Source organism: Gigantopelta aegis, chromosome 3 (assembly GCF_016097555.1).
Source record: "Gigantopelta aegis isolate Gae_Host chromosome 3, Gae_host_genome, whole genome shotgun sequence".
Lineage (NCBI taxonomy): Eukaryota > Metazoa > Mollusca > Gastropoda > Neomphalida > Peltospiridae > Gigantopelta > Gigantopelta aegis.
The window spans coordinates 25393710-25410191 of record NC_054701.1 but is presented as its reverse complement, the minus strand read 5'-3'; the positions used below and the strand labels follow the sequence as shown (position 1 = coordinate 25410191).

At 35.7% G+C, this 16482-nt stretch overlaps 1 protein-coding gene across 1 annotated transcript in view; it reads left to right on the top strand.

Moving 5' to 3' along the window:
* Positions 1 to 11507, top strand: part of LOC121367754 (multiple epidermal growth factor-like domains protein 10) — a 41753-nt gene extending 30246 nt beyond the window's left edge. The window contains exons 12-15 of the mRNA XM_041492104.1: positions 4241 to 4342; positions 6733 to 6849; positions 7450 to 7545; positions 11290 to 11507. Coding sequence (XP_041348038.1) covers positions 4241 to 4342; positions 6733 to 6849; positions 7450 to 7545; positions 11290 to 11399 — 425 coding nt within the window. The 3' untranslated portion in view covers positions 11400 to 11507. The remainder of the gene's footprint in view (positions 1 to 4240; positions 4343 to 6732; positions 6850 to 7449; positions 7546 to 11289) is intronic.
* Positions 11508 to 16482: the final 4975 nt, after the last annotated feature.

Below are 16482 nucleotides of genomic sequence, written 5' to 3'. Positions count from 1 at the left end.
ACCGACTTAAATGAAATGACCAAACTTAATTATAATTCTAAACTATTTGAAATTAAACAAATTATAAATACATGGATGAGAAGGTTGTTAACACCACTTGGAAGAATAGCTATAATAAAATCTCTGTTAATATCTAAGCTTGGTTATCTACTTCTAACATTACTAAATCCATCGGAAACATTTCAGAAAGAATTGCACACGATATTATTTAAATTTGTATGGAATTAAAAGCCAGACAGGATAAAAATAATATCTTTGTGTAAACCTGTTAATGAGAGAGGTTTCGGAATGATAGATATATTTAACTATGCTAAAGCTTTGAAAATTGGAAACCAAAGATCCAAAATGGAAACCTATTCGTTTTGCATGTTTTCCACAACTCCGTAACATACCTCTATTTGGTAATGATTTCCCCCAATTGTGCTTAAAACATGTCAAAAATCTATTTTGGAAAGACTGTATCATTGCATTCCGTGACGTCTTGTTATTAATTAATGGTTCATCTTTTGAAGACTTTTTATCAGAGCCAATTTTTTATAATTCCAATATAAAAATTAACAGCAAATCTTTTTTTAAAAAGAAATGGCTTGGGAAAGGTGTATCTCAAATCTGTGATCTTGTTGATGAATACGGCAACTTTTTAACTTTAACCGCATTTAATAATTTATACAAATTAAATGCATCTTTTTTAGAGTATCAAGGAGTTATTGACTCACTTTAGGCTTACCTTAGGAAGACGAAACTGAATATAATAGAAACAAATATTCCTTTAGATGATTCCCCTGTTCAACGAAAACTTTGTTTTATCAGAAATGGCTCGAAACTATATTATTACACACTTGTAACTTCTGAAAAGCCAAATTCTGCAATATCAAAATGGCAAAATTATTTTATTTCAGACCTTAATTGGCACACTATTTATTTAAAACCATTTGTAACCACGCAAGAAATAAAACTTAGATGGTTCCAATATAGAATACTTCATAGAATATTAACTACTAATAGTTTCGCATATAAATTAAAATTAATTGACAGTGAAACGTGTACGTTTTGTCATGAAGGAAAATAATCTATAGTGCATTTATTTTGGGAATGTAAAATTGTTCAGAACTTTTGGAATGATTATTTAAATTGGTTATCAAACTCTTTTAAGCATATATGTAATTTAAAGCTTTCTCTTGAGCTAGTGATACTTCAGCTAGTGATATTTGGATGTAAAGATAATATTAAAACAGATAATGTTTTTGACCTGCTACTATTATTAGCTAAATAGTTTATATATAAATGTAAAGTGCAAAGGGGACAATTAAATATTATACATTTCCAAAACGAAGCTAAACAAAGATATAAAGTAGAAAAATGTATTTATCTTAGTAAGAACAATCTTAATAAATTCTTCACCAAGTGGTCAGTGTATTATTCTCTCTTTGAACAGACCTAATTTGTTTAACTTTCCGTGTGCATCATCTTGTTCCCAGCGGTCCACGCATTAATAATGTAGATATATTAATGCGTGTACAATACTGACAGACCGCGCATCAAGTGAGTGTTTTATCGCTGGGCTACATCCCACCCCTCACATATATAACAATACATTCATCTAGTGAACACGTCCTCCAAAGGAAGCCAACTTGTTAACATGATTATGTAACGTGTGCTTTTGGTGGTATCGGCGACACTAAAAAAGGACACCTTTTATTATTTATTTTAATTCACAGAATCAAACATATATGGGCAAAACGTTGTTATACAAATTCGGGCATTTTTGCCTACAAACTTATGTGCCCGTAAGCCTATGATTAATCCTTTACATGTATTTCGCCTTCAAAATAAGTTTAACAATATTTCTGTAAAGTGCTTGCATTTCGTTATAGGAAATATCGTTTTATTCACATCTGTGTGTACATTCAAACGTCTGTATTGTTGTGAAAGTTGAAGAAATGTTTTTGGCTTCTGTACGGACTTGTGTTATAAGGTGGCAGTCCTTCTACAGACTAAGTTGGAGCCATATTTTGTTGCCAAGACCAGTTCTCATCTGTAGGCAAAGATTTAAGTACCTGACAGTGAGTCATGGCGGCATACTTTCAAGACCCAGTCGTAATTTTTCAAGTCAGACTTGTACAGAAATACGGTATTGAATATAATACATAATGATCATGTATGTTACAACGTCTATAACACACTGTTTAATATTTTATACTGTTTTGTAGCATTACCTGAGAGTACATGTCAACGTATATTGTAAATATTTTCTGAGAAAAAAATGGCCTTCACTTTCTGGACAAAATCCTTTAAAATCACTATAAAAGCAATACTTTGTGAACGTTTTCAGATTGAAATTTCAACACTTTTCATTGTAAATTTATTTTGCCGATGATAACCATATAAAAACATTAAATACAAAATAACATGGCTCAAATGGTATGAATATTGCGTTCTTCGTGTCTTTGTCGATAATATAAAAATTCCAAATAAAAAAAAAAAATAATAATGAAAAAGTATGACTCAAAATGTGTGAATATTGCGTTCTCTGTGTCTTTGTCGTTAATATATAAAACTCCATATAAAAATATTAATTATAAAACAATATGACTCAAATGATGTGCATATTTCGCACTTCATGTCTTTGTCGATAATAGTTCTCGTTCCAGCCAGTGCTCCACAACTGGTGTAACAAAGGCCGTGGTATGTACTGTCCTGCTTGTGGGATAGTGCACATAAAAGATCCCTTGCTGTTAATCGAAAAGAGTAGCCTATGAAGTGGCAATAGGGTTTCTCTCTCTCTCTCTCTCTCTCTCTCTCTCTCTCTCTCTCTCTCTCTCTCTCTCTCTCTCTCATACATACATACATACATACATACATACATACATACATACATACATATATATATATATATATATATATATATATATATATATATATATATATATATATATATATATATATATATATATATATATATAATATGACTCAAGTTATGTGAATATCGTGTTCTCTGTGTCTTTATCGATAATATAAAAACTCTATATATCTGTTCCTGTTTGTCACGTACCAATACATTGTTTCCATGATCTTGCCACAATGTTTGCTCTTGTCTTTTCCAAGAATTTAATTTTCGGTATGCTATAGCATAGATGCGATTCGTTTATAGCTGTTTACACTGTTTTATCGACAATTTGAGAACTTTTGTGTTGATGTTGATAGTAATTTATATTGACGTATACAGTGTACTTTCGTATACCATCGATACCCAATCGCCGTTTTATATATCGTGCTGGGGTGTCGTTAAGCATTCCTTAATTTATTCTTAACCTTTGTTTGATGCCTAATAGCCGATTTATATATCGTGCTGGGGTGTCATTAAACATTCTTTCATTTATTCTTAACATTTGTTTGACTCCTAATAGCCGATTTATAGTTCGTGCTGGTGTGTCGTTAAACATTCGTTAATTTATTCTTAACATTTGTTTGACGCCTAATAGCCGATTTATAGTTCGTGCTGCTGTGTCGTTAAACATTCGTTCATTTATTCTTAACATTTGTTTGACGCCTAATAGCCGATTTATAGTTCGTGCTGGTGTGTCGTTAAACATTCGTTCATATATTCTTAACATTTGTTTGACGCCTAATAGCCGATTTATAGTTCATGCTGCTGTGTCGTTAAACATTCGTTCATTTATTCTTAACATTTGTTTGACGCCTAATAGCCGATTTATAGTTCGTGCTGGTGTGTCGTTAAACATTCGTTCATATATTCTTAACATTTGTTTGACGCCTAATAGCCGATTTATAGTTCATGCTGGGGTATCGTTAAACATTAGTTCATTTATTCTTAACATTTGTTTGACACCTAATAGCCGATTTATAGTTCGTGCTGGGGTGTCGTTAAACATTCGTTCATTTATTCTTAACATTTGTTTGACGCCTAATAGCCGATTTATAGTTCGTGCTGGGGTGTCCTTAAACATTCGTTCATTTATTCTTAACATTTGTTTGACGCCTAATAGCCGATTTATAGTTCGTGCTGGGGTGTCCTTAAACAGTCGTTCATTTAGGCGCAAATTCCATGTATCCTCTACGTACTCCACAATGAAAGTGATTGATGTTGATTACTTATAAGTATATGCATGTAATGACGAATGAATTAAATTTGCGCCTTATTCTTTCATTTTGTTTGACGCCGAATATCTGATGTGCTGGCTTGTCGTTAAACATTCACCCATTCTGTATTTGATTTCAGCGTGTAATGGCTTGGCTTGTGAGAACGATGGCACCCTCGACACAAACGCATGCACGTGCACGTGCCAGGGTTCGTATTATAGCGGAGACCGATGTCAGACACGTGAGTATATATTCCTGCACTCCATGCTATAATGAAGATGATATATGCATCAACCTGGACCCAGGGCTATATATTAAAGTGACAGACGCTAGTTTTTAAACATTACACGTAAAGTTTCACTATTAGAGCCGTTCTTGATAAGTGAAATCAGACATTACTTAGATTTTATTCTTTAGATTATCTATTTTCGTACACCCGAAGTGTTTCTGGTCAACTTGTTGTTTCTAGTACCACGAAATAGAGTTTTCATATTTAAAAAAACACGCACGTATCTCTGAGAAGTAACGATTTTGGAGACCAGTTCTAGCCTATATTTTAAGAGTATTTCCCCGTTTCAGTGTCTCACACTCTTGTTTCATGCTATCGTAACTTTATCCAAATGTGTTACATATTTATAGATTAACAAAATTGAGTGGCCATTTTCATGGGTTGAAACTAGGGTCTGGCACTTTAATATAACCTGACATTACTGCGTTCTTCTTGTGCATATTGAAGTGCCGTGCTCAGAAGGATGTGATGCAAGCAAGGGGGCAGTTGCTCCCCTAGAAATATACGAGAAAGTGTTCTTTTTAATATTAAAAGTGCCTTTTTTCTATTTTTTCTTCTTTTTTTTCATTCAGTTTTTTTTTTAAATATTTTGTTTTTAATACCAGATGACACCCAAGGAAGCAGTACACCAAATACTATCTCAACATTCAACGTTCGTGATGCATCCAACTTTTGATTCCACATTTAACGCTACCAGTCCTGTTATTAGTGATAAATGTGACAGGGTTTGCTGTCAGAAAATGTTGTTTCATCTGGCCAGTAAACTCTTATAATTTAATTTTAGTTAGTATTCTTGAACTATCTTTTAATTAGTGTGCTTGAAACATGTGTGCGTCCTACTAAATTGGACGACAATTTTTGTGTGGTACTAGGTTTGTCAAAGACACTTCCCCGGGTGGTAGTATTTATATCCACGAGTAGTTTCTGGCGCACTTTCGCCTATTTAATTAACATGGGGAAAACCGAGCCTCCAGCGACCTCTCTCATGAGAAGCGCTAAAAATAGATCGGATTTCCGCAAGCTAAAAATAGAACGAGGTTACCATTCTGATAAGTTTGTGTTCCTCTTGTAATAGGGCCCCACCCTCGTCTTAAATAGGGTGTATTGTATATAGTGTATAGTATAGCAAAGGAATGTATCGACATCCTATCACAAGGGGAAAATAAAGTCAACAGAAGGGTAACATCGTTCTATTTTTAGCTTGGGAAATCCCGATCTATCTTTAGCGCCTCTTATCGGAGAAGCTCGCTGGAGGCGCGGTGAGAGAGGCGTGGTTTTGCCACTGTTAACTCAACGTTCGCCAGTAACAGTAGTTTTACCACTACTTCCATGATGCCGAATTACACGCTGCGTGTAGCAGATTTAGTCACATTATTATGTTAGAACTGTCACCTGTGCGATTCGATTTTGTGATATACTAATATTGTACTATATTCTGATTCGTTTTGTACTGCTGACTCTCGTGTGTTAATTACCTGGGTACCATTGTTGGATCTAGGGGGAGGTGTCCCATTGCTTAACACAGAAGTCGAACAGCGACAGGCACGTTTGATGTTGGATGGTTGATCATAAGTCTGGCTACCTGTGAATGGTGAATCATAAGTCGGGGTATATAGCAATCACTGTCCACAAGAGGCTGAACTTTTGTTTTTACCTGTGGCTATATCGCATTGTTTAATACTGGAGTCAAATATCGTCAGCGGAGAGTTGTACTCCGCTATCTATGAATGGTGTATCGAAAGTCGTGGTATGTAGTAATCAGTGTCGATAGAGTCTGATAATGTTTGAATTACGCTTCTACCGCGCTGGATCATTAGACAAAATTGTCAAGCAACGCTAGGCTCGCTTGGCGCTTGGTAGGGATGTGCATAGCTCGAGTCATCTCTAGAGCCCCCCCCCCCCCCCCCTGTTTATATGCTGTAGGGGAGAGATAGAGATGGATATATGTAATACTTCGGCAATCGTCGACGACCAAATTGTAGTCAACTACTGTGTCTAAAATACACATTTCCCCTAAATATGATGCCACACAGAGCTTTAGTTTGATTATTCTCGAGTCCAGTCATGATATTAAATTACATGTTGATTATGCTACACGAAGAAACTCTACTCCCCAGGGGCCCTATGCGAATCGAAGCCAAACTATTTTCTTGTGGTGACGTAGAAGAAAGCGTATGAACACGTCACTCGATTAACGGTGTTATCTGTAAGGGTTGTATCATACGGTCACACGGCTCTGTCGGTTAAAGTAGCTGACAAACATACTTATCATGTTAGGCACATAATAGCCTCTGTGTTGGGGTATATTCAATAAAACTGTATGTTTTTTTTTACTATTGCAGTGACCTGTCCAACTTCAGTGTCAAAATGGTGCGCTACTTTGCCGACTGACGCGTGCACAAGATACTGGAATGTCAAGTATCTCTGCCCTATGATGTGTGGAAAATGCGGACCTTTGCGTATGTATAAATGTAACATGTAACATTGTGCAGTGCATCCTGTCTTGGACACATGGGCTTGCTTCCCAAGAACTTGCGCCCACGACAGGCGTACACTACAATAGCGTACTCTGAATGTGCACGTTAAACCCTATAACCTGACCTGACCTGACCTGGGCAGTGCATACCGGCCTCGGTGGTGTCGTTGTTAAGCCATCGGACTACAGGCTGGTAGGTACAGGGATCGCAGCCCGGTACCGGCTCCCACCCAGAGCGAGTTTTAACGACTCAGTGGGTAGGTGCAAGTCCACTATATGCTCTTTTCTCTCATTAACCACGAACCACTAACAACTAACCCACTGATTGGACAGACAGCCCAGATAGCTGAGGTGTGTGCCCAGGACAGCGTGCTTGAACCTTAAGGATATAAGCACGAAAATAAGTTAAAATGAAATGTGCATTGCGCTTCAGCAGCTTGATCTTCATCGTTTTTACTTTTATGATTACCATGGCAACTGATCGTATTTGAAAAATAAATAAAAATTAATATAAACAACAGTACCTAAATCCTGTCAACCCAATTATAGTAATATTATTAATTACAGAGATGTTATTTTTCAGCATGTGGTAAGATCTGTAGAAACTACGGTACCTTGAACACGAATACCTGCACGTGTCAGTGCGAAACGGCTTATTCCGGCGATACGTGCACAACACGTGAGTTTATTCTTTGTGCATTTTTACAAAACACTTCCTCGTACATACACACACACACACACACACACACACACACACACACACACACACACACAGACACACACACACAGACACGTATATATATATATATATATATATATATATATATATATATATATATATATATGTACGAGGTATGTATGTCTATCTCTGCGTGTCTGTTAAATTCGGTCTATCTGAGATTGTTATACTGACACATTGAGAGCAAAATGCTAGAAACAACTATAGTCCGTCACACGGGCAACACCTTTTTTTCATACTATGAAATTTACTAGAAGTTATTTATTTCTGAGCGGATTGTTTTCTAAATTGCACACAGAATTTGTATATTTTTGTTATTTCCAAAACACTTTTACTTTTCATTTTACGTCAAACCAAACTGAAATTATTTACAACCCTCCCCCCAAAAAAACAAACAAACAAAAAAAACTCCCAAAAAAACAATTGTTGAGGATGGGATGTACTATAAATTTAGAGTAAAATACACACACGTGATGCATAAATATACATAACAAAATTGGGATATAGCGACATTACCATTAGTCCGACAGTCACATTTATTCGGCAATTCTCGGACTAATTCGATACCGATGTCAAGGAAAAATAACTCTATATTCTAAAACGCGACCCTTTAAACACCGGATCCTGTCTAAATCGGATAAATATTAGGTCCCCGACATGATCCGGTTCGAACGGCCTCGGTGGCGTCGTGGTAGGCCATCGGTCTACAGGCTGGTAGGTACTGGGTTCGGATCCCAGTCGAAGCATGGGATTTTTAATCCAGATACCGACTCCAAACCCTGAGTGAGTGCTCCGCAAGGCTCAATGGGTAGGTGTAAACCACTTGCACCGACCAGTGATCCATAACTGGTTCAACAAAGGCCATGGTTTGTGCTATCCTGCCTGTGGGAAGCGCAAATAAAAGATCCCTCGCTGCTAATCGGAAGAGTAGCCCATGTAGTGGCGACAACGGGTTTCCTCTCAAAATCTGTGTGGTCCTTAACCATATGTCTGACGCCATATAACCGTAAATAAAATGTGTTGAGTGCGTCGTTAAATAAAACATTTCTTTCTGATCCGGTTTAGACAGGCGTCACTGCATATGTCTGTTTGCTCTTTGTTTGCCTGTGTGTATGTCTCTCTATTCCAAACGTAGTTTGTTATATCCGGGGTTTTATTAGTATATTCGAACTTGAGTTTGCAACATCCTGTATCTTATTTTCCATTGCAGACGAATATGTGTTAACATTTTTAGTTTTTATTGTTTTATTGGTTTATACAAATAAGAGTTGCATAGACAGAACCACGTACCAGTTGTTTGGCCATGTTATTATTGCACGAGTTTATAGTGCACAAGAATAGTATACGAGTGGTATAAATCTTGCGCACTATAAACGAGTGCATTAAATAACACAGCAAAACAACTAGTGTGTGGTTCTGTATTAATTACAACCACCTTTCTATATTACCATTAACAAACGTTTAATTAAATAACACAGCACACGTACTGTAGTGTGTGGTTCTGTATTAATTACATACCACCTTTCTATATTACCATTAACAAACGTTTAATTAAATAACACAGCACACGTACTGTAGTGTGTGGTTCTGTATTAATTACATACCACCTTTCTATATTACCATTAACAAACGTTTAATTAAATAACACAGCACACGTACTGTAGTGTGTGGTTCTGTATTAATTACATACCACCTTTCTATATTACCATTAACAAACGTTTAATTAAATAACACAGCACACGTACTGTAGTGAGTGGTTCTGTATTAATTACATACCACATTTCTATATTACCATTAACAAACGTTTAATTAAATAACACAGCACACGTACTGTAGTGTGTGGTTCTGTATTAATTACATTCCACCTTTCTATATTACCATTAACAAACGTTTAATTAAATAACACAGCACACGTACTGTAGTGTGTGGTTCTGTATTAATTACATTCCACCTTTCTATATTACCATTAACAAACGTTTAATTAAATAACACAGCACACGTACTGTAGTGAGTGGTTCTGTATTAATTACATACCACCTTTCTATATTACCATTAACAAACGTTTAAGTAAATAACACAGCACACGTACTGTAGTGTGTGGTTCTGTATTAATTACATACCACCTTTCTATATTACCGTTAACAAACGTTTAATTAAATAACACAGCACACGTACTGTAGTGTGTGGTTCTGTATTAATTACATACCACCTTTCTATATTACCATTAACAAACGTTTAATTAAATAACACAGCACACGTACTGTAGTGTGTGGTTCTGTATTAATTACATACCACCTTTCTATATTACCATTAACAAACGTTTAATTAAATAACACAGCACACGTACTGTAGTGTGTGGTTCTGTATTAATTACATACCACCTTTCTATATTACCATTAACAAACGTTTAATTAAATAACACAGCACACGTACTGTAGTGAGTGGTTCTGTATTAATTACATACCACCTTTCTATATTACCATTAACAAACATTTAAGTAAATAACACAGCACACGTACTGTAGTGTGTGGTTCTGTATTAATTACATTCCACCTTTCTATATTACCATTAACAAACGTTTAATTAAATAACACAGCACACGTACTGTAGTGAGTGGTTCTGTATTAATTACATACCACCTTTCTATATTACCATTAACAAACGTTTAAGTAAATAACACAGCACACGTACTGTAGTGTGTGGTTCTGTATTAATTACATACCACCTTTCTATATTACCATTAACAAACGTTTAAGTAAATAACACAGCACACGTACTGTAGTGTGTGGTTCTGTGTTAATTACATACCACCTTTCTATATTACTATTAACAAAAGTTTAATTAAATAACACAACTTACTTCGTCTGGAAAGTTGGTTGAATTTTATGGAATTGACGGAAAGCTGAGCATCCTGGCTAGAAACATGGCGTCATTCCTGGCAGGAGACATGACGTCATTCCTGGCTAGAAACATGACGTCATTCGGGTGAACACATAATACGTATACAAAATTTTGTATCACACGTGTTCAATAAAATATTTTAAAATATATATTTCACGGTCAGTATTGTCTTTATTACTATAGTAAGATTAAATGGGTATGTAATAAAAATAATAGTGTATTATATTCTCAGATGTAGGTATAATACAGACAGGATTGAATTACATTTTGTTTTGTTTTTATTCCATAAATTTTGTTAAACGTTTATTTTCTTTAACGACTCAACTAGAGAACATTGATTTATTAATAATCGGCTATTGGATGTCAAATATTTGGTAATTATCAGAGGAAACCCGCTACATGTTTCCATTGGCAAGGGATCTTTTATAAGTACTTTCCGACATACAGGACAACACATACCACAGCCTTTAATATACCGGCCGTGGTGCAGTGGTTGAAACTGCGTATTGCTATACATTGTGATTAGTACCAAACAATTGCATTAAAGATGCAGCTGGAATAAAAACAAATTCATGTTTTTGTTTTTTTTATAAATTAATATCATTTATTTATTTATTATCATTTATTTATGTTATTTATTTATTTATGAATTATTTATTTATTTATGAATTATTTATTTATTTATTGATCAATTATTTGTTTCTTTCTTTATTTATCAATTATTAAGTTATTAATTAATTTATTTATCAATTATTTGTTTGTTTCTTTATTTATGTATTCCAGTGACTTGTCCTGCAACTGATCCAGCCGTTTGCGGCGCCCAGTGGCCAAGTAGTTACTGCAGGTATAGCAACGTGCCCTACCGCTGTCCAACGATGTGTGGAAAGTGCTGAGCTGCTTTAAATTATTCATTCTGTGCAGTTAATTACAACCAAATCAAAATGTAACAAGTTAAATGATAATGTTAAACATAAGACAATAAAACAAGTAAAAGAAATCAATGTTGGAGATTTGTGTTCGGTTCTTGACAAGTGTACAGTTACGACTTTGTGAAAACATCTTTTTAACTCTTCTTTATGCAGAGTACGACTTTGAATACGATAACTGTGCTGTCGGTTTGAAAGTATATTTTGCTGTAATCGAAACAACACAATTTTCCACAAACACTTCCAATTTCTTAGTATTACATTCTTCTTCTTTTTTTTTTTCCTTTTGCCTTAAAAGGGATATCTACATTATAATACATGAAGTACAGCTACATGTTTTGTTTGTTTTGTTTAACGACATCACTGGAGCACATTGATTAATTAATCATTGGCTATTGGATGTCTAACATATGGTTATTCTGACTCATAGACATCAGAGGAAACCCGCTACATTTTTCCTAATGTAGCAAGGGATCTTTTATATGCACTTTCCCACAGACAGGAAAGCACATACCACGGCCTTTGTCCACTTGTGGTGCAGTGGTAGTAACGAGAAAAAACCCCAATCAATTGAATGTATCCACCGAGGTGGTTCGATTCTGCAACGCAAGCACCTCAAGCGAGCACTCAACCAACTGAGCTAAATCCAGCTAGATTAGTACATTATATTACAGTAGAGTTCGGTGTCATTATATTACAGTAGAGTTCGGTGTCATGTATCATTATATTACAGTAGAGTTCGGTGTCATGTATCATTATATTACAGTAGAGTTCGGTGTCATGTGTCATTATATTACAGTAGAGTTCGGTGTCATGTGTCATTATATTACAGTAGAGTTCGGTGTCATGTATCATTATATTACAGTAGAGTTCGGTGTCATGTATCATTATATTACAGTAGAGTTCGGTGTCATGTGTCATTATATTACAGTAGAGTTCGGTGTCATGTGTCATTATATTACAGTAGAGTTCGGTATCATGTGTCATTATATTACAGTAGAGTTCGGTGTCATGTGTCATTATATTACAGTAGAGTTCGGTGTCATGTGTCATTATATTACAGTAGAGTTCGGTGTCATGTGTCATTATATTACAGTAGAGTTCGGTGTCATGTGTCATTATATTACAGTAGAGTTCGGTGTCATGTATCATTATATTACAGTAGAGTTCGGTGTCATGTATCATTATATTACAGTAGAGTTCGGTATCATGTGTCATTATATTACAGTAGAGTTCGGTGTCATGTATCATTATATTACAGTAGAGTTCGGTGTCATGTATCATTATATTACAGTAGAGGTCGGTGTCATGTATCATTATATTACAGTAGAGTTCGGTATCATGTGTCATTATATTACAGTAGAGTTCGGTGTCGGTGTCATGTATCATTATATTACAGTAGAGTTCGGTATCATGTGTCATTATATTACAGTAGAGTTCGGTGTCATGTATCATTATATTACAGTAGAGTTCGGTGTCATGTATCATTATATTACAGTAGAGTTCGGTATCATGTGTCATTATATTACAGTAGAGTTCGGTGTCGGTGTCATGTATCATTATATTACAGTAGAGTTCGGTATCATGTGTCATTATATTACAGTAGAGTTCGGTGTCATGTATCATTATATTACAGTAGAGTTCGGTATCATGTGTCATTATATTACAGTAGAGTTCGGTGTCATGTATCATTATATTACAGTAGAGTTCGGTGTCATGTATCATTATATTACAGTAGAGTTCGGTATCATGTGTCATTATATTACAGTAGAGTTCGGTGTCGGTGTCATGTATCATTATATTACAGTAGAGTTCGGTATCATGTGTCATTATATTACAGTAGAGTTCGGTGTCATGTATCATTATATTACAGTAGAGTTCGGTGTCATGTATCATTATATTACAGTAGAGTTCGGTGTCATGTATCATTATATTACAGAAGAGTTCGGTATCATGTGTCATTATATTACAGTAGAGTTCGGTGTCGGTGTCATGTATCAATATATTACAGTAGAGTTCGGTATCATGTGTCATTATATTACAGTAGAGTTCGGTGTCATGTATCATTATATTACAGTAGAGTTCGGTGTCATGTATCATTATATTACAGTAGAGTTCGGTATCATGTGTCATTATATTACAGAAGAGTTCGGTGTCATGTATCATTATATTACAGTAGAGTTCGGTGTCATGTATCATTATATTACAGTAGAGTTCGGTGTCATGTATCATTATATTACAGTAGAGTTCGGTGTCATGTATCATTATATTACAGTAGAGTTCGGTATCATGTGTCATTATATTACAGTAGAGTTCGGTGTCATGTATCATTATATTACAGTAGAGTTCGGTGTCATGTATCATTATATTACAGTAGAGTTCGGTGTCATGTATCATTATATTACAGTAGAGTTCGGTGTCATGTATCATTATATTACAGTAGAGTTCGGTGTCATGTGTCATTATATTACAGTAGAGTTCGGTGTCATGTATCATTATATTACAGTAGAGTTCGGTGTCGGTGTCATGTATCATTATATTACAGTAGAGTTCGGTGTCATGTATCATTATATCACAGTAGAGTTCGGTGTCATGTATCATTATATCACAGTAGAGTTCGGTGTCATGTATCATTATATCACAGTAGAGTTCGGTGTCATGTATCATTATATCACAGTAGAGTTCGGTGTCATGTATCATTATATCACAGTAGAGTTCGGTGTCATGTGTCATTATATTACAGTAGAGTTCGGTGTCATGTGTCATTATATTACAGTAGAGTTCGGTGTCATGTGTCATTATATTACAGTAGAGTTCGGTGTCATGTGTCATTATATTACAGTAGAGTTCGGTGTCATGTGTCATTATATTACAGTAGAGTTCGGTGTCATGTATCATTATATTACAGTAGAGTTCGGTGTCATTATATTATTTTACAGTAGAGTTCGGTGTCATGTATCATTATATCACAGTAGAGTTCGGTGTCATGTATCATTATATCACAGTAGAGTTCGGTGTCATGTATCATTATATCACAGTAGAGTTCGGTGTCATGTATCATTATATTACAGTAGAGTTCGGTGTCATGTATCATTATATTACAGTAGAGTTCGGTGTCATGTATCATTATATTCCGTGTTGTCTTTCACATATAATATCATAATACGTAAACGAAACACTGAAATACAACAACACACAACTACAGCTTTCAGACAAAAAATACATTATGTAAAATAAATACCAGTATAATATTAGTATCTATATTGTTACGTGTTTATGATACGATAGTATCCTGTTACGTCTTGTGACGTCACATATTATCACTATATCGCATTACATTACACTACATCACATTATGTTTATATTATAATTATTGTTAAACACATTATAACATATCTGCCAACAGCTGAAAAAGAATAACAGCAAAACAAAATGAAATGAAAAACTAGATTCAAATACGATGCATTATACTCATTAAAATAATTAAACATAATAAATGTAGACCACATAACCATGTGTATATAATTTTATAATTAATTTTTTTTAAAGTTTTGTTTAACCACATCACTAGAGCATACTGATTGATTTATCATTGGCTATTGTATGTCAAACATTTGTTAATTTGGACATATAGTCTTAGAAAACAAATATGGCTACATTCGTCCATTAGTATCAGTGGATATGTTATATGCACAATACCACTGACAGGATAGCAAACTGTATTAAATGCTATAAAATCATACATACAATATGTATGTCTCCCCCCCCCCCCCCCCCCCCCCCACACACACACCCCTACAAAATCCTGGCTACGTCAGTGATAGCAAATACCATGGTCGTGGTGCACTGGTTGGAACGAGAAATTGATTGAAATTGAAAGTGGTTGGGATTGATCCTAATCCAACCGCGTATCAGGCAAGCGATTTACCACTGGGTTACGTTCCGCCCTTAAGATTCGCGTAATCAAACACGATCGTAACTTTGTGATCATGGCTTTCGGAGGTCCAGCCTCGTGTTCAGCGAAAGCCAGCGATGCTAACGTTTGCAGTCTATTATGACAGGTTCCTAACGTGGTCATTCGGCTTAATGTGTAGCGTAAAACCTAGGCTAGCAAACGTTAGCGAAAACACGTCTGGCTGAACTTACACCAGTGGCAGGTTGTCTCACAATAGTGTTTTGACAACTATGCATTCGGGGCGATAACTCTTGCAACAGTCAATAATACTAGTATAAATGAAAAGGACCAGCATCGGTGGCGTCGTGGTTAAGCCATCGGACTACAGTCTTGTAGGTACAGGGTTCGCAGCTCGGTACCGGCTCCAACACAGAGCGAGTTCTTAAGAGCTGAATGGGTAGGTGTAAGGCCACTACACCCTCTTCTTTGTCACTAACCACTGGCGACTAACAACTAACCCCCTGTCCTGGACAGATAGACCAGATAGCTGAGGTGTGTCCCCAGGACAGCGTGCCTGAACCTTAATTGGATATAAGCATGAAGATAAGTTGAAATGAAAAGGATAGCAATGTTTCTTTACTGACAAAGTTTGTTTTGTTTAACGACACCACTAGAGCACGTTGATTCGTTAATCATCGGCTATTGGATGTCAAACATTTGGTAATGCTCATATATAGCCTTACAGAGGAAACCCATTACAGTTTTTCATCAGCAGCAAAGGATCTTTTATATGCACCATCCCATAGACAGGATAGCACATACCACGGCATTTGATATACCAGACGTCTTTACTGACAAGTGAACACTGATATTTTTATAATTTTGCTATTAGTGTCTAACATGATTTGTGGTAACTACGAACTGTGTCTGTCTGTCTGTTTGCGATAGCTCTAGCAAAATTTATTTTATTTTAACGACACTACCAGAGCACACTTATTAATTAATCGGCCTCGGTGGTGTCGTGGTTAAGCCATCGGACATAAGGCTGGTAGGTACCTGTTCGCAGTTTTTACGATTCATTTGGTAGGTGCAAGACCACTACACCCTCTTCTCTCTCACTAACCACTAACAACTAGCCCGCTGTCCTGGACAGAC